Source organism: Periophthalmus magnuspinnatus, chromosome 13 (assembly GCF_009829125.3).
Source record: "Periophthalmus magnuspinnatus isolate fPerMag1 chromosome 13, fPerMag1.2.pri, whole genome shotgun sequence".
In the NCBI taxonomy this organism is placed as follows: domain Eukaryota; kingdom Metazoa; phylum Chordata; class Actinopteri; order Gobiiformes; family Gobiidae; genus Periophthalmus; species Periophthalmus magnuspinnatus.
The window spans coordinates 7,591,084-7,610,063 of NC_047138.1; the positions used below are offsets into that span (position 1 = coordinate 7,591,084).

The 18,980-nt window shown below is 39.6% G+C and overlaps 1 protein-coding gene across 6 annotated transcripts in view; it reads right to left on the reverse strand.

Moving 5' to 3' along the window:
- Window positions 1-993: 993 nt before the first annotated feature.
- The window catches only part of ncam1b (neural cell adhesion molecule 1b), a 44,671-nt gene continuing 26,684 nt past the window's right edge, over window positions 994-18,980 (reverse strand). The window contains exons 8-21 of one of the 6 annotated variants that reach the window (XM_033977016.2): window positions 18,278-18,420; window positions 17,418-17,441; window positions 14,246-14,275; window positions 11,938-12,088; window positions 11,425-11,612; window positions 11,035-11,131; window positions 10,185-10,355; window positions 9,685-9,813; window positions 6,963-7,087; window positions 6,567-6,747; window positions 4,810-5,008; window positions 4,336-4,452; window positions 2,598-3,659; window positions 994-1,762 (exon numbers count right to left, since the gene is read on the reverse strand). In XM_033977016.2, coding sequence (XP_033832907.1) covers window positions 1,651-1,762; window positions 2,598-3,659; window positions 4,336-4,452; window positions 4,810-5,008; window positions 6,567-6,747; window positions 6,963-7,087; window positions 9,685-9,813; window positions 10,185-10,355; window positions 11,035-11,131; window positions 11,425-11,612; window positions 11,938-12,088; window positions 14,246-14,275; window positions 17,418-17,441; window positions 18,278-18,420 — 2,729 coding nt within the window. In that variant the 3' untranslated portion in view covers window positions 994-1,650. Of the gene's footprint in view, window positions 1,763-2,597; window positions 3,660-4,335; window positions 4,453-4,809; window positions 5,009-5,488; window positions 5,818-6,566; window positions 6,748-6,962; window positions 7,088-9,684; window positions 9,814-10,184; window positions 10,356-11,034; window positions 11,132-11,424; window positions 11,613-11,937; window positions 12,089-14,245; window positions 14,276-17,417; window positions 17,442-18,277; window positions 18,421-18,980 lie in introns of those variants that run through there. The other 5 variants (XM_033977017.2, XM_033977020.2, XM_033977018.2 and 2 more) reach the window with 5 other exon arrangements.

Genomic DNA, 18,980 nt, shown 5'->3' on the forward strand with positions numbered 1-18,980 from the left:
ACCAATCAGAGGGCTGCGACTGCCATCTACTGGCCAAAGCGGAGCACTACATGCGGTGACATTAGAGGGTAGAAATGAACAAAATGCGCCAGACGCCTTTGGAATTAGCCTTTTTTTATTTAGAAGATGGGTTAGCACCCAGACTGTACAGAACAGATATAAGATTAAATAAAATACGTTTGAAGTTGAGACAGACAAGGAATATGGTTTTGCAAATGTGGAAGATTTCTACGATGAGCTCCATTAGGCCTATGTCCATCCTTTTTGTTCTGACCCAATACAAATGCTGTACATTTATTCATCTGGTCAAAGCTGATTTGAAAATAATAATTATTTTAACTAATTAATTAATACAAAAATAATAATAATAAAATTGGGGAATTTTGTACAAAAAAAAATAATAATATAGAACATTTAAGGAAAATTGATTTGTTAAAACTATTTGTCTATGGGATGAGTCTGCCCAAACGTGGACGTATATTTTAAGCACAGTTTTTATAAAAAGATTGAAATCATGCCACGGTACACCTTCTTTCAATACAGCTGCAAGTTGTAGTGCTGTGACAGACATATTATACACCACACCATGTTAGTTCATTTATTACACTTTAGTTCTATTCATTCAGAATACTAAAAAAAGAATAGACTAAATCTGTCACAACAACGCTATGCAGATTATTATTAAAACTGAGGACAAGACAGTCTATTGACACACAGGCGCAGTGCACAAGCTTGCAGGCAGGAATGGAAACAAAACTGTTCTTTTTTACAAGATACAATTTTCACAACTAAAAAAAGCCCAACTTTTGATTTACTCAAGTGAGACTGAATTAGTAGCACTTGAACTTATCCCAAGGCTTTACCAAAAACAGTACTGTCAAGTTCACCAATGTATTTGTGAGGGTAGTTCAGTGGCTTTTTATTGTTGTTTTTTATGTAGATATGAAGTAAATATTAAGGAGCATCAATAAATAGTTTGATGCTAAATATTTTATTTTGAATTTACCACAGAGATATGGTCTACTATTTCCATCTAGACTTTTCTATAACTTTATTGATCAGATATGGTATAATCCACACACCTACAGCATTCCTGTAGAAGACAAGCTGTAACACCAACCATTGTAAACAGAATAGTACAACCTTACAGGTCAGACATGCAGAACAAGCTCCAATAACACTAACTCACAATTCAAACAAAAAAGCAACAATGTACATCTGAACAGGAGAACATGAACATAAGAAAAATAATCTCTATTTATATATATATATATATATATTTATATTTATATAGTATGTATAGTCCTTTTTTACATCTTTTCATAATAATTCAATGGTTGTGCACAACGGCAGTTTAACCCATAACTACATAAAAAAGAACTGTTATTAGTGTATTTGATATTTTGCCAGGCAGATATTATAAGATAGTTACCATTTATCCTGTGCGAGTACATAAAATAATATAAAAATAAAATAAATCTCTTATGACCTACACTTCCAGGGTGTAGTAAACATGTAATGTGACCCATAAAGAGCACACTGAGGTGCATTCAAACAAGAGTTGTGATTTTATAAAATGAAGTTAAGGGCACTGGAAATCAAAACTCTGCAGTTTTGAAATGTCCGTGTTTGGAAAATGGTCATGTCCCATCATGCTTTGCTCTCAGTCTGTATGATACTGTTGTGTCCTGTAGAGATCTCTGCCAAGGCGTTTGTTAACTCGGCCTCCTCCAGTTTGCCTGTTTCATCTGAGAAAAAGTGCCTGAAAGGGTAAAAGGGGAAGATGTTCAATTATTGTAAAGATGAATTACTTTAAGAACAAAAATTAACATTTGAACACAATTAACATTAGCTGCTAACATTTTAGCCATGTATTCATATGACATTTTCACCCAATATGTAAGAAGACGCCTTATATACTTGGACATCTTATTACATATTTCTTCACCACCTTGACAGTAGGGAAAATAGACAAAAAGCTTGTCATAGGAAAAAAATGGGAATTGGCTTTATTATTATTTTTATTTTTTATGTAGCTAACAAGCCTCTACAGTGGGTGATATTAACTTGTAACTTGTAGTTCCATTGTAAAAGCCAAGGTCTTAGCTGTGTTTCATTTGCTTATTGCTCATTATACTGCTTATTGTGTATAAATTAATTATAACATGTATTATGTTCTATGTGAACGACAAAAGAAAAAAAAACACTTCAGAAAAAGTGACATTTTAGATATAGAGACAAAGCCTGGCTTATTAAGTGATTAACAAGGTATGATGTCACTTGGTGTTTTTTTAAACAGATATATTTATATACATAACTAGCCTACTTAATTTAGAGGGAAAGCCCATTCTGGTGGGTCTAGTAAACCACCCCGAAATGGAGAATGACACACACAAGCATAAAACAGAAAAACCAAGACATCTTTTTTCATTCACAGCACAACATTGAACTAATAATACCAATAATACTGTCATTGCCGAATTAACCATTACTTTAGTGCGTAGTCAATGGCAGGATGCGGTGGTGAATGAATGGGCATACACACGCACACTCGCACACAAACACACACACAGATAAACCTCTAGAGGGAGCCGTACTCATCGCTGACAGGAGGAGGAGCGGTCTTGGCCAGAGTCTCTGATGAGGGGTCTGCTCCGTCTCCATTGGGCAGAGCAGGATCAGAGGGCGGGCTGTCTAGGCTAATCAGGTCAGCAGGGGGCGATGACAGCCTCTCTGTCCTGTCCCCGAACTCTAACTCTATGTCGGGACTTTCCAAGCCAGTGAGGTGTGGGCTGGGAGCTTCGGGAGTTAACAAATCATACGTGTTGGGATGCATTGCAAAGAGGTTGTTTGAGGTATTGAGACTGGAATTAGCAGCGTGCCCTGTAGGGACATCTGCAACTAGAGGGGCAGTGTCTTCAGTATCCGGGCTGGGGTTGCCATGATTAACTGAAGGAGCATTTTTGGTAACGTTATAGTCATCCATTTGGTCATACGGTTTATAATTATTAAAGCTACTCTCGGGGGCAGTGCTGTGTGCATTTTGGTTTGGGGCAGTAGGAGCAGGATGGGAGGCAGTGTTAGCTGTGGTCAGTGCATCTAAGGCTACTGTGTTTGCTGGTTCAGCCTTCTGGGGCCCTGGTGGACTGGGAGCGGGTTTCCTCAATGTGGGAGAGGCAGAAGGGGAAGAGGCAGCGAGCGGGGAGACAGGGGGGCTATTTCTCGCATGCTTTGCCGCCATAAGTTTGGGAGAGAAGCGTCGCTTTGGTGGTATTGGCGTGACAGATTTAGGATCTTTAGTCCGATCCGGGGTAGAAGGAGGAGTGTTGAGTTTAGGCTGCTCCTCTGGGACGGTACTGTCTTTCTGATCCAAAACTAATGGACTTGGTTTGTCTGCCTTTTCGGGCTGTACTGGTGGCTCTATTTTTTGTGCGTCGTCAGTAGAAGAGTTGACAGGTGTTGGCGGGGCAGTGTCGGATTCGGCACATGGGGTTGCCACGGTGACGGGAGCGTGTGCGGGCTCGTTGGCAGGAGTGGACAGACTACAGGTGAGGGTGGTGGTCTCGCTAGAGGGGCTGTCCTGGGCGGGGTCGAGAGTTGCAGTGGCTGTGGCTGAGGAGAGCGTGTCCAGTGCCAGAGCAGCAGTGTAAGCCGCCAGCCTGAGAGCAGGGAAAGAACAGAGACACACAGACTAGACACCAGGGTGACTGTGACGGAGGAAGGTGGCTCGGACCGGCATGCACAGGTTTAGTTACAACACCACACGAGTAGAGACAAAGCAACTGAAAAAAGCACATATTAGGCCAATTAACCGAAATAAAAAAGGCATCATGCTGTGAGTGGACCATAAAGGATACACCCCATACACACAACATGGTACACGGACTAGAAAACTAATACTAGAAAGAGGCTACTAAGAGCTACAGCACTATGGTTAAACAGTACCAGTGACAATTTTTTATGTACTTTTCCATATAGTCTGCATGAATAATGGCTTTCAGTGGTTGTCAAATGATTTCATGAGTTGACCACACTGTAAATGCTGAAAATTCGCTGTCTTTAACTGGTATTGCTTCAACCTTTAGATCAGAACATTCTCCGATGACTGGAGAAAAAAACATAAAGTGCGATAATCCCTTTGAATGGGAGTAAATACAAAAAGCAACACAGTTCAGTGGACTCCACTCAAGAATGACCCGGACTTTTCACAGTGCACATTAATGGAGGCCAAATCAGCCGGTCTGTTAAAGAGAATGATTCTTTGAAGTGGAGTGCATTGTACACAGCTCAAAAGGAGAGTTAAAGGGCCGCGCGCCGCAGGTCAGCTGCACTTACTCTGGCTCTGTGAGGGGCGTGGTCTCACTAGGCTCTGTGGGGCCTGCTGCGTTGTGGTTGGCTGTGCATTCGTCTTCCGTTCGAACTTCAACAATTGGCTCTTTAGACTCATCTTTTCTGTTGTAGGGCACATCATATATTTTAATAAGAGTAACAACATAGAAGGGCTTTTTTTTATACATGACTAGAGAATGGATTTTCTGTGTCTGTCTGCAGAATTACAAGATCGATGTTTGTGTCTGGCTAACTGTGGCTGCATTTCACTGAAAGTAGTACCATAAAACGTAGACAAATCAATACATAATTCTACTACCCACACAATTTGATTTAAGTCAGCCGTTTCTGGCAGTCTGCATCTATAGTCTACCCTACTACTTTGCGCTTCTTGCTTTCTGTATTGATCTATATGGTACAAATCTAATTTCTCTGTTAAATGCATTTGCTTCTAAAATACATTGTTTTAACATGACTTACATGAATGCAGCTTTGCCCTCCTCCAGGTTGTGTCCTTTAGTGCCAGTGCCTGACTTCCCACAAAGGCACATAATTAGGCCACACTTGTTGACAAAGTAACAGGTGACATCCACAGCCAGCAGGAGCAGTATAAATACTACAACTATGATGCCCGCCCAGAGAATAGTGTTCATATTGAGCACTGTCTCCTCGCCCAGATCTGCAGCACAAACGAGAGGAGGTTTTACTCATCAACAATGAAGACACAAAAATACTACCTACAGTTTATCTTTAAAGAGAAACTACTCACCTTTGTGCATCCGATGTTTCTTTTAACTAGTACTGATGTGCTAAGTTAGTCTATGGTATTAAAGAGTACATTTAAATAAATATTTTATTTAGTACAAGCAACACCAAATACATAGGATGTTGCTAGTATTTTAAAATAAGAATTAGTACAGTATTCTTATTTTCATAATACAGTGTATTGTACACAGAATTGTACTGTTGTTGATTAAATTACTAACTGCTCTGTCCTTGAATAGCTCCCACCAGAAAGTACTGGGAAAGATTTGATGCAAATGATCAAAAAAAAAAAAAAAGTATATAAAAAAACCCATATGGCTATTTTTAAATCAGCTAAAAGAAGTACATGCAAATAAATTGACAAAATGAAAACTAAATATGTTTTGTGCATAATTGTTACAAGAGTAAGATTACTGTCACACACATGTTCTCACAGATCAATGTAAGTGCTTCTGTCAATCATCAGCCCACAGTAAATACAGTATTTTCAGCCTGTGTAGACTGGTGCTCTGCTCGAGCTAACGCAGAGTGAGGAGTTCTGGTGCCTTTGGCTCAGAGTCAAGTTAAAGCACCTTTTCTTTGATAAAATCAAAGAGTGACATTGTCCAGAAAGGCCTGAAGAGGCAAACTCCCCTTTTTTCTCCTATTGAAACAGGAACATGGTGGAGACAGACAGGATGAGTGATACCAAAGTGTATGTCACAGATGAACAGCCCTGTGTGGCTGAAAATGCACACACGTCAGGATGCAAATGTTCGTGGTCCACCACACCAATGTCCAAGACCAGGCAAGAGAGCGACACACCGACACACAGAGCAAAAGGAGCAGGGCAAATGAAGGGAAACAAAGAGGAAAACCAGAGAAGGGTGGGAGAACACAGGAAGAGAGAAAGTGAAAATGTGTCTGACGGTCTGAAATCAACCAAAGTATAATAAGGAAAACTCATCATTATAGTAATCGGGGAGAAATGGCAACACATCAAAGAAAAGGCACAGCACAATGTTGAGATGGTGAGTGAGTAAGGGATGCTTTAGACTGGAAAATGAATGCACAAGCTCTGCTGCTGCTACATTTGTGAGGCTGATTTATTTTTATATGGTCTCTACACTTGAAGTAGTTAGAGATGTTAATATTAAATATTTAGGAAGGCGTGGATGCATTGCAATGCTTTTTTTTTACTCTTGACAAAGCAAAATTCAGTGAAAATAACGTCACCCTTTGCAGAAAATGCCTGTCCTAGTTCTGCAAGAGCAAACTCAGGCTCATTTAACAAGGCCTGTCAAAACTTGAAAGTGAGAAGATTCAACCGGAAAATCATTTCTGGCCCAGTGCTGTCCAAGAAATCGTTTTTGTAGATATATTTAGTTGTCATTCACCTTTCACTGGTGGAGAGGTAAAAAGAGAGATAGATTTTGGTTTGCTCTGAGTTTGCTCCTTTGATTAGTTTGAGTGTTTGGGCACTGGGAGAATACCTGGTACTCCGGCTGGTTCTACTGTGGTTCTGAAGGACATTGAGGCTGGCTGGGACTTGCCCTTCTGATTCTCGGCCACAACAAACACATTGTATTCTGTGTCCCATTCAAGTCCACTGAGGACCACAGAGTCACTGCCGCTGGGCATCCGGATCTCAGGTTTCCACTCAGTTGCTTGAACCTAGGAAAGCACAGTGACCAGTACAGAATAGTTCAGGCAATGGTAAAAAGAATTAAAATCTCATAGATAGTTAAATGAACTTTGTAACTTTGTTTAATTTACATTTTACAGAGTGGACTGGTTGTAGACAATAAATCATATCTATTATTATCGTATTTGTTTAAATGTTACATTTAAATCAGTATATTGGTTTGTGTGGTAGTTACTATACTCACAGGTTTATAGCGGATGAGATAATGCAGAATAGGTGAGCCACCATCGTCCTGTTTGACCCAGCCCACTCGGAGAGAGTTGCCTTTGGGCTGAGGAGTCCACTCCAGTTTTGGAGGATTGGGGTTTCCTGTGGGAACAGAGCAGCACCTTGTGTAAACACATGCATATTTATGAAACAGAAGCAACTGTGCATCTTAAAGTAAACTCTTTTGTTTCATTATAAACTGACTTTCCACTTTGTTGTTTTTATTTGAACACACTTGGCCTTCCTAAATCACTTTCCTGGAGATAGTGAGTCTGGAGTCAGCCTAATTACCAAGTGACACATACACGTGCTTATCTGATTCCGCCTGGGAGTGGCTTTCAATCAGCATTAAATTGATAACTGACATAGTGCCAGTGTAATACAGCTCTGGGAAGTGGTCTTTTCGCACTGACTGAAATAGTGATTCTCACTAGTGACTTTCACAGAATAAACAGATAACTGAGGAGATAAGACTAGGACTGTAAAAGTAACATCAGCCCACATTACTTTATAAACCTTGTGTTTGTGGGACTCTGTATGGAATCAATGCATAAAGTAATGACATTTATTAAATGAATAAATATAAAAAAATAAAATAAAAACTTTACGTGAAACATGTATGTATTTAGTGTAGAAGGCACACCAACAAATTACATTAGTTAGTCCAATGTGTCTGAAATGTAACAATAAGAAATTTAGTACATTATGTAATCATGTAATTGTTTAAATCAGTTACATTTTAATTTAACTGAATTAATGTTACACCTAGTAGTAGTAAGAGCAGTAGTAGTTGTAGTAAAAGTAGTAGACAAGATTTTGAACACCCTGAAGTGTGTTGTATTTCTGTGAGCAAACATTGATGAAGAGTCTGAGTTTATTATAAAGTTGATTTATCCCAATACACAACAGGGTCCTTTTTTAGTTTTTCCTCCATGAGCCATCAATACTGGCCAAGTGATGATGATATTAAACACCAGTGACAGTTATGTATCACCATGAAAACAGCTCTGCTCCTCCTTCGCTCATCCCACTACGGCAAATGTCCAACTCTCTGATTAATACATTTGAGGTGGGTAATATTACACGGCCACTTCGGAGCAACTGGAGTTAAATGGATGAATTAATCTGAATTATCTGATGAGGAAGTGCTCTTTTCAGAAATGGGCAGTTACCTTCTGCAGAGTGGAGGACATCAGCACAAACATGGTGCGCACATGTGAGAGTGAATGAAACAAATGCACAATAAGACATGACAACACAAGCAAAGCATAACAAATCCCTTTAAGGCAAACAAACAGACTGGCATGGCAACGTAACAGCAACATTTTATAAAAAGGTGCATCCAACTGCTTTGTCTTCTCTTAAGACTTTGTGATTTACGAGACAGCTGATTAATCAAAGCTGATGAGCCTAATCCAAAAGTAAACATTTCCAAATTACACCCAATGGCGGCCGCTCGAGGGGCCCCACTGCGTTTGAACTGCAGAGATTTGCTCATACTTCAAAAATACAGCCATTAAGCCAATTATTTCTCAAGCTGTGAATCAAAGTGGTATTAATATTCATAGGTAACAACATGCTACATAAATTACAATCTAGAGGTAAGGAAAAAGTGAAGTTTTGTCAGTGTTACAGCCAGGCAAGGTCGCACACTTCTGGTTATTCTATTACTCTAAATGTTGCTAATCAGAAAGGGTTGATGAGGTCCAGAGGGGACAGACAGAGCTACGACACTAAAGACTAATCAGCTATTATTCGCACTACTCGACAAACCTGTGTCCTCAGCGAATAAATGAAAAGTGCCATCTAGAGACAGGAAAGGAAACAAATCAAGCAATCAGAATCTGGTGTGTCTAGTGACTACAGTCACTCTTCTGGTTAAGTCTACAGACAGAAAGCATGTTAACAGTCCTTGTTTCTATATAATTTAAGTAATATACCTGTGTAATGAAAAGAACAAACATATGTTGCTACTAATGCTATTCTAATAAAGCATTAATAACCAATATATTTGCCAAATGTTTTTCATTCCAAGATTAAGCTATATATGCACAATTGCTATCACTTTTATATCAGTCAGACCTAATGAAATTGTGATATTTTCTGATAATACAAAGAGAATTTCATTATTAAATAAAACAATAGAATGAGTAGAGATATGAGGTATGGTTGTGTGGATATAAATAAATAATAACAGAAAGATCATTATCCAGAAAAACAGACAAAACAATGCCTTGATAACAGACTGTTGATGAAAAATGCATCAATCCTACACCACGTTTGTGTTAATTTGAAAAGGATTCGGATGACAGCTAAATCTGATGCACCCGCCCACATGAGACGAGAAAATTAAGGCTCAGCCAAAAACAAAGAATCTGCAGACGATTAGCATCAAGATAACTACAAGACTGTCCCAATGTCTCTAAAGAGATTTCATGTGGAGTCCACAACCTTACAGTGTGGAATAGAAAAGGGCCATGAAGAGCGTCTCTTAGTTGACCAACAGAGGGCACTAAACACTAAAGAAACAAATTCACACCAGACAATTTACTTCAGCTTTACAGAAATAGGCTGTTCATTCTATAGAGGAAATATAATGTTCTGCATGTAAACACATGAACAAATGCTTCTGTAAATAAGCCATCATTTTTACAAGGTTTCTGCTGAAACAATAATGAGAAAAGCATGAATGTACTTACGGACTGGCTCAGTCTTGAAGAACTCAGCAGTGCTGCTCTCCCCTTCGCCCTTCCCGTTGATGGCTGATAATCTGACTTCATAGTTGGTCTCTGGCTTCAGGCCTGTGATGATCATCTCACTGACAAAGCCTGTCAAAAGAGACAGGTCAAAGCTTTAATTAGCGCAAAAACAAACTACTTCTGGTCCATCAGAACACACTGACACAGTGACACTTTTTGATTCTGATCACCATAATATTGTGTGACTTGTTGGCCATTTCTAATTCAGCAAACAAACATCTATTACCATAATAATGCTCTTGTAGTTCTTGATTTAATGTTACAATCTCATTTCCTTCAGGTGTCATTGATTTCCATCATACAGCCAGATTAAAAAAGACTAAGTGCTGTAAAATGACAGCTGTTAACAATTATTCAAGGTTTATATTACTGAGATTACATATATAGTCAGTAGTTCAGCTCAAAGTAAACACTATGTTTAAAACATTTTGTATTCTTACCATCCTGGGCCTCAAAGATCTTGTGGTACCAGCGGGCACTGCCCGGAGCTCTCCACTCTGCCTTGTACCTCAGGACAGGCACTCCTCCGCTGGACTCAGGCTCCTCAAACTGGACCTGTGCAGTGGTGGAGAAAGGCCGCACCTCACTCACAAAGGGGGCTGATGGGATGTCTGTAAGAGGCAGAGGCATACACTTGTTACTGCTGAAATGACAATATAACTTACAATAAGTGCACATAACTGCACAGAGGTGCGGTTTTCCATCCTAATCCTAAATGACTAAGCTTTTTCTTCATATTCATTTTGGGTTGTAAGAGAGGCACAGAATGATAAACTGATTCTGAAAAAACTATTTCATTTCATTCACATGAATGATTATTGACTTTCAGCCCACTGGTGATAAAAGAGAGAGAACCCAGTGTAATTACTAACATTAGAGAACTGTGGTTTTGTCAATTCATTTTAAGGCTACAGACTTGTAATCTTCTACACTGTGTGAGAGTGGCTGCTGTGTTATTGAGCGATGGTGGGAGACTGCATGAGCACACAGCACCAGTAGTGGTTATTTTTAACTGCGCTAAATAAAATCCTTAAGGCTGTTTGTTTTGCTAAACAACCGAATGAACTGAACAGGAAATCATCTGTCAGTGGTTCTTTCAGCATTTGAGCTGGATATAAAAGCCATTTAACAAATACTGATTTATTTCTATTAAAGTAGAACCTCTATTCAGAGGCCTAGCTGTGTTACCTGTGTCTGATAGCTGTGGTTGTGCTATGTATCCTTTGTAGATGTGATTGATATTATAAAGTATAATATTAAACCATAGCAGTTGTCTGGTTCAGGACTGACCAGCTTGAATCAGAAGAAACTCCACGGACTCAGTTCCCATTTCGTTTGAGGCTGTGCAGTTGTAGCTCCCAAAGTCATTTTCCGACTCTGGCGTTATCTACGAGAGAGAGGACAGCAGCACGTTTACTGTACAAAGGCAGAGAGGCAGAACATATGAAGAAAGTTGTGTCAAGCCTCTAAAGGTGACCTTTATGTTTGTCCATTAGTGAAGCCTATTTTTATTTGTTGTGAGCTTTCCTGCTAAATAATTCAGGACATCTTTTCCACAATGTAGCTGAAAGAAAATCCTACACTTCAGTTCAATCCTCATAAAATCTTGATGAACAGAAAGAGTGTGAACATTTAAATCTACCACACACAGGATTCCAATTTGTTTGCAGAGCTGTGTACCTGTAAGTAGCTGGAGGATGGGGTCCGGAAGATCTTGATGTTGGTGGAGTTTGCATTGGGCAGCTGGAGTCCATCGCGCAGCCAAACAATAGACACTTCACTGGGGTAGGCTTTGACCTCACAGCTCATGTTGGCTGAATTGCCCTCCCACGTGTACACTGCCACTGTGCCCTGAATCTTAGGAGCATCTAGACAAAACAAAAGAACTTACATATATAATACTTTATTCCCCATTTGAATGAGTAATATAAACAGCATATAAACAGGATATGATAGTTATATTATGTGAGGCAGAATTAATGAGACTGCTGCTACATTATTCTTTGTCATCTGCAGGCGTTGTCACCTCTGATAAAGATGTACTATTTAGGCCTTAACATCTTTTTATGCTCAAGACTTAAAACCAATAAAAACATCCAAACCCGATCTGTAACTGCTAAGAGATTTAGCATCTGGCAACAGAGCTTTGGAGTTGTATTGAACCTCTAACCTTTAAATGAAGTGAATACTTACAGTGCACCTCCAGATATGCTGCTGCTGTGTCTTCTCCAATGGCACTCTGTGCTGTGCATATGTATTGCCCAGCGTCTGTGTACGTGACATCCTTTAACGTCAAAGAGGAGACCCGAGCATCACTTCTTACTACTACATTTCCATCTGGGCTCTAAAAGGAGAGAAAAAACAACTCAGAATATCTACATTCAGAGGACATAATGTACGTCTGCATGAATGTGTGACCTGAAAAGACAGAAATGAAAATAAAAGAAGAGGTAACTGTAAATAAATAATGAGGGACTAGAAACATCCAAAGCTTTTCACACCAAAGTCTCACCATGTGAAGAACATGCTGAGTGGAAGACATAAAGCAGAAGTTTTAGTACTAAAGAAGCTGTAATTATGGAAAGAAAATCATCATTTAATGTACAAATATGTTTGAAGTTATTTTCACTATATGAAAGCTGCACACTGAATGAGAAACTATAGCTGAATAATAATGAGCTGATAAATGCCTGTTCCACGACATCCGGATTTCTTAGAGAAGCAGATACAATGAGCTTCCTGCTGCTGACCTGAGGGTCAACTGCCCTGATAAGTTTCACCTGTTGTCACCTGACACTGAGCCATTAGCCTTGGTAGTATGGTAGTTACTCTTTAAAAGAATCATTGTTTTTTTGTTTTACTTTTTTATGAATCCATTTCAGAGTTGTGGTTCAAATAAAAGTATAAAATAATATAGACGTTGCTTAGAACATAGAAAACGTGCTAACTTCAAACCTCCAGTATTAATGATTATTTTATTTCAGTGGGCAGCGGCAGGACTAAGCCTGTGTTGCTCACATGGCTTTGATCCAGGCTGTCGGCCAAACAAAAGCATGGATGCTTTTACACATATTGAATTAGGACCATCCGGGCAGCCATGTAAGAGAAAACCTCCTTCGGTTGTATTCACATTCAATAGACAAAGCACGTCTGGGCCATTCATTATGCATAACGGGTAGCAGGAGCAGAGACAGTTGTATAACGCAGTACCCCTTTACTCTGACCCTAACCACAAACAATTTCCCTACAACCTGAAACCCTTACACCTGCACCCCACAAAGGCACCTGTGAATCTCCAATAGCACAGCAGCTCTGATGAAACCATACCAACCAAACACTCTACCTCACTGTCTGCTAACAGTCGATAGTCAGTATTAAGCAGAGCCAGCCAACAGAAGACAGGAGGCACATAGCTGAACATCAGGGCATAAAATTGCAAATACACTGAGGGCATGTTAAACGCATGTCTCGCCGAGTTTGGGCTGGCCTCGAATACAAATGTGTCCTTCTCTGACTGTACCTTTTCAAATCACTCACATGTAGTACATTCATAAACTAGTGCATGCTCTGGGCCTCCTAACAGGATCACCGACACAATTCTCACACTATATACAAAGGCAAGGACCGGTGGAGCTCATGGATGGAATTCACAACTACTTAATAAATGCCTCCCGAATATTGTGTTGAAGCTAAGACAAGCAACATTAACATGCGCTCTAGAATTGCTAAAAACAAATTATTTTCAAATTATAGACCAGAGTGCGACATAATAAAAAACTGTTGTTCACCAATCCAATCAAACAGCCGTAAAATCTCTTTCTCACAATGAATTAACACAGAATTGCATAACATAAAAGCCTTATCGTCTACCTTTAAGATAACTTCATTTCAATTAAAGCTCCTGCTGCGTTTTGCCAAATGAGAATGAATAACTTCTTAATCCACATCACTTTAATATGTTGCCTCGAGGGAGGCTGAATTTCTCACCATTCTCCCATATGTAAACCCATATTCTGATTAAGTTGAAAAGGCTCGTGTGGGCGATTATTCCTGTGCCAATGTTAATTTGTTTCAGGAACAGGCATCTGGCTCCTGCAAAGCTGTCACACATTCTCTTCAATGCACATTCAGAGATGACGGCGAAAGCTATAGATAAATGCAAGTAGAAGTCATGAGATAAGAGTCTGGCAGTGGACCAGGCGAGGACATGTGGGTGGGAAAGAACTCAAAAAGTGTGATTTCTCCTTCATAAACAGTTTGAGAAGAACAGAAGCATGCGGTACCAAACACAGTCTAAAGATGGCAAAGCACCAGGCAGATGTCCTGCTCTAACTTGGGAAAAAAAAAACATACCAAAAAAAATCTAACTTAAATGGAAAGTAACAGGTTTTCTCTCATAACTAGTCAAAAGTTTGGGTCTACATCCATCCCACATTAAATGAAAGAAGTTCCTGTCATGAAAGATGGATGGGTGTTTGAAAAAGTCATGCATTTAGAATACCTTGTGTTGCTCAGGCCGAGTCCATGAAGCCTGTAAGGACAGAGACAGAACAACAAACAAAAGGCAAAGCAATTCTTAGAAAAAATAATTTTTATGCAGGCAAAGCTGGGGAGATGCATTCTGGACTGTCTGTCTTCTATATTCAGGAGCTTTAAGTTCAGGGTCTCACAATGTTAAGTATTTGAATGTTCTTTTAAAATAACAGGTTTATCAAGATATTTAGTGATAATTATCTGTACAACAATGCTGCTGCTAACCCTGTGAAAAAGGTCTATTGGCATCTTGATAACGCCACTGTGTTTAGATAAGGAAGTCATTGGTTTATAAGGAACTGCATCTAAACTGCATCTCAGCTGTTGCTCCTAGTAGTACTTGAGCTTTACTACAAAAATAAACATGATTCCCAATAACTGCTGTACACTTTGGATTTCTAAGTGGCATTTTTTCTAGGTCAAAATAAATCACCCAAAAAAAAAAAAAAATTACAACTCTGTTAATAAATAATCACAAGACAAGTCATACTTCCCAACACACCATTTAAAGCGTAGGTTAACAGCACTAAAAGCTTTTGAAAAGCATGCTTGGTGAATTCTCAGATGCTGTTAAGAGTGACAATGCGATGTAATGGCCCACAAAGAGAGAGTACTAGACTGTAAAAGAGATGATAAACAGCTATTTCATCAGGTGTAGTAAGAGAATGTTTAAAATGAACAGCTAGAGGAATAATTCTGAGGTCAAGGAGAGTTCATTAACTAGATCACCCCTTATGGTTGATAACGGTGTAATAAAATGTGTTCAATATTGCCAGCATTGTGTAATATAATTAGGTAAAATTACAAAGGTAAAAATAAATGTGAAGATAACAACTACTCTGCAAATGAAATGCAAACCCTGCTTTATAGTTGTAATATATTCTGAAGGGCACTGGAACTCTGTCATAATGGGGAAAAAAAAAAAAAAACACGCTTCACTAACACGCTTCACTAACACAACACAGCCAGAAGGAGAAGGTGCCCAATTAAAAGCAGCAATCCAATAGAGAGGAGCATGGACGCCCGACTCTCATATAGTGGTTTACAGAAGAGCGAGAGCTGACAAGTCACGCTGTAATATCTGTGACAGGTGTTTGTTGGAGACAAAGCCCAGCCAACAACAGTAGACAGGAAGTATAAAAAGAAGATACATCTCCAACAATATGGTGACACCAGGTCCCAGGGGACAATCACAGTATTATGTTCTCCACTTCCACCCGAATCCTCCCTGACTTTGTTCAACATGAATTATAATGGCGGATTGTACAGGGGGACGAAACACAATATAAAGATGTTCTATTCTCACCACTAAACCCTATCTACTGTATGTGGCTTTTGTTATTGTCCTTTCGCGGAGGCAAATTCTTTACAGCACAAAACTGACAAGTATCATGCCATTTGGTTAAGCATTACATAAATGAGTGGCTCTTTGTATTCACAGACAACAATGGCCAGGCTACCTTTGTATGCTGCAAGCTTGAGAACACCAAAAAATCACAATAGTATAATAACTATACGTTCTGTCAAATTCATGGATCAGAAATTTGAATAAAGGGAAGCGTTGTTTAAATACCACAAATAAAACTGTTCATATTGAGAACAAAGTTAGAGCAGGGGTCCAACCTGAAGAGTGAAATCTTTCATGACAAATCCTGCTTTTGTTATGTACAGTAGCACTAGTCTTATTGTATGAAAGCAAGGCAATAATCCGCTCTTTCTTTGTTATGCTCTTCACGGCTCTCAGTGAATGCCACCTTCTATTGACATTCAAAATCCTGTTCTTTAACTAAATAATGCCTTTAATAATAATCCACTCTCACGCATACAGCCAAATAGCCACATGTACTGGCGTCTGCTGATGAAAGAAAGTCTTTCGAGTGAAGTCTATTCATTAAGACAAGCATTACAGAGAGCCACCTAAGCCCGTTTAGGCCAGTCCAGTCCACCAGTGGACCATATTTATTTAAAAAAAGCATTATTGATATAATAAAGCGGTAGATCTATTAAGTTAGTGAAAATATTTTTTTTTTACAATTCAATATGACAGTGACAGTGACATTGGCATTTTTATTTTAAATGTTAACCACAAAACTGTGGCTTTAGTCAAAGCCATCCTTGATGAAATACAGCCGTGATGAAACAGAAAGCATGGTGGACAAACACCACATGGACACGTAGAAAAACAATTAGCAGCCAGCCCCCATGCAGTCACTAGAGCCCCTGAGTGACAGAGAGAAGACATTCATCTATGAGCTTCTACAGTCTACAACACACACTCCACTACTGAGCAAAACACACTGCCACCATAGTACAGCTGTGTGTCACATGACATGTCATGTGACCTGCTCCACTGCTGCACAGAGACATAGACCGGTGTGCTTCATATGGACGCTTCCTGTTTAATACAGTCCCACCTGCACGGATTCTTCTGCCATCTTTAAAAAGGGCTGTTTGGAGGTTGGAACAAACCCTCTGATGACTCCTATTATGACAGCTTCTGATCAGATTGTCCAACCGACAACAAAAATAGAGAGGCAGCAGATGGGCCGTGTGCTCAGCAGTAACATTGCTCTCATGAGGATTGACACTGCTCTCACAGGCAGCAGTGTAAACTGTGTAAACTGTGGCTCGATGGTGCTCATGTGCCAGTCTCATGTGGTGGTAATGTGCTTTACAGGGCTCCACCAAAATACATGCCACACTCAGGCCTGTAGCCAGCAGGTGGCTGCAGTTTAGTCCCTCTATCATGTCTGCTATTGACCACCTCAACTGTGGCACTGGCCACCAGCCTACAGGAGAGAGTGTTGCTTTAGCTGGATTTTAAGTGAATCACTTAAAGAAAATAAGAAACAATGAATTTTAAGTAAAATGACACCAATGTTAGACAGTCTACTGCACAATGGAAATGACAGACAGAGCTGGGCTTGAATCCAGGCAACCTCATGCTGTGATGGAGAGGTCACATGATCAGGTAACAGCGGCACAGAAATGCTTCTTCGTTTAGGTAATTAGCTTCAATCTCACAACACAAATGACTTTACCCTGTATAAACCATATTTTCAAACTATTTCTTTTTCTTCTAGAGGCAACATTTTTGCAACATTGCTCTGGTACATTTCTGTGCCACATCAGTTTCATACCTGATAGATCCTGTTAAGATGTGCCTGTTGGAAGAAAATGGAGTGCATGTAATGGGCTGGCTCCAAAACTCCAGTTTTTCTATTGTTCACCCCTTCAGCTAATGAAAAGACAGTACAACCTTGAAGAACTGGCCGTATGAGCAACACATGTATGAGAATACCAATTAGGTATTCATTGATTTGGATGCTGTGAAAATGAGATATTTCCAGCAGTATCAAGGATGTAATGAAGTAATATGTAGTTATCAATAAGCTGCTGAACAAATGTATCAAATGAAACACAATTCAAGTGCATATTTGAGTAAATACAGAGCACCAGACATTTTTGGTCATTATAAATCCTCTTAATGTAAGAGTACAAACAACAGTTAGATCCAGCAAGATCCAATCTGCAGGTTCAGGTTGCTATTCAAGGAAATAGTGGCTGTAAACCTTGTTGTAATGAAAGTGCATCTGCAAGTGATCAATATAGCTCTTGAATTTAGGTTAAAGGTATCCAATTTCTCTCCTTAGAACACTGGTGTCCTGCTTTGCTTTGTCTGCTCCCAAGGGGTTTCAGAGTGCCCCCATTACAAAGCACTGAGACACTGGCACATAGCTCCTGTCCACAGATGATCTTTTAAAATGTGTCCTTACTCTGTGGTAAGAAGGTTTCAGTGTTTGGTATTTTTCCTATGTCGTGCAGTGTAAAAATAGGACCAAGACACTATGATCCTCCTTTGTGCAGGTGTGGCACATTACTGGATTGAGACAAACGCTCACAGGACACCAGTATTCAAGGAAAGAAGAGGATACCACGGATTCAGGCACTTTTCTTGCTCTGTCGGCCTATGTATTTGAGACGCGTGCTCAGACTTTACCTGCTCTGCTTCAGTGAAGACGTGCTCACCAGAACTCCAGCTGATGGTGGGTGTGGGGTCGCCCGATGCCTCACACGTCAGGGTGACTTGCTCCTCCATCTCGGAGCTGGTTTGATTCACAATGTATGTGATCTTAGGTTTGACTGTAAAACACAGGGCTTGTTAGTCAGGTGGGCTGACAGTTGAGACAGTGAGGAGCAGAGAAACTAGAGTTCAAAGGCTGGTTGAGGATAAGCAGCTTGACAGGTGGGAAATCTAAAGACTAAAGACTCAATATAAGGATTGCCTTTTTCATCAGTTGCTCAGAAGCACTGAAGCTTTTCTTGTGTTTACATTGGAAATCAAATGTCAAGGGATTCCAAAGCTGACCTCTGTACAGAATGAGAACATTTCGAAAGAACTACAATAGTAAGAACTATGTGTGCATTATTAAAAGCAGTTTGATACGTAGTCACTCAAACCTGAGTAACCTTAGGAAAATGTGTCTGATATGATTAAAAAGAAAAGCCTGATTGAAAAAGCTTGTTGTATTATGTCTGTTTTGAATGCAGCTCAGGCTGTAACGAGCTTATGCGCACTGCTAATTTGCTTTGTGAAAGGATTGTAGTAAGTATGAAACCCATTTACAGTGCTTTGTTTATAACAGTAAACATAGGGAAGGTTATTTAGTAAAAAGCCTTGTTAGCAAGTGAACCTTAAAATG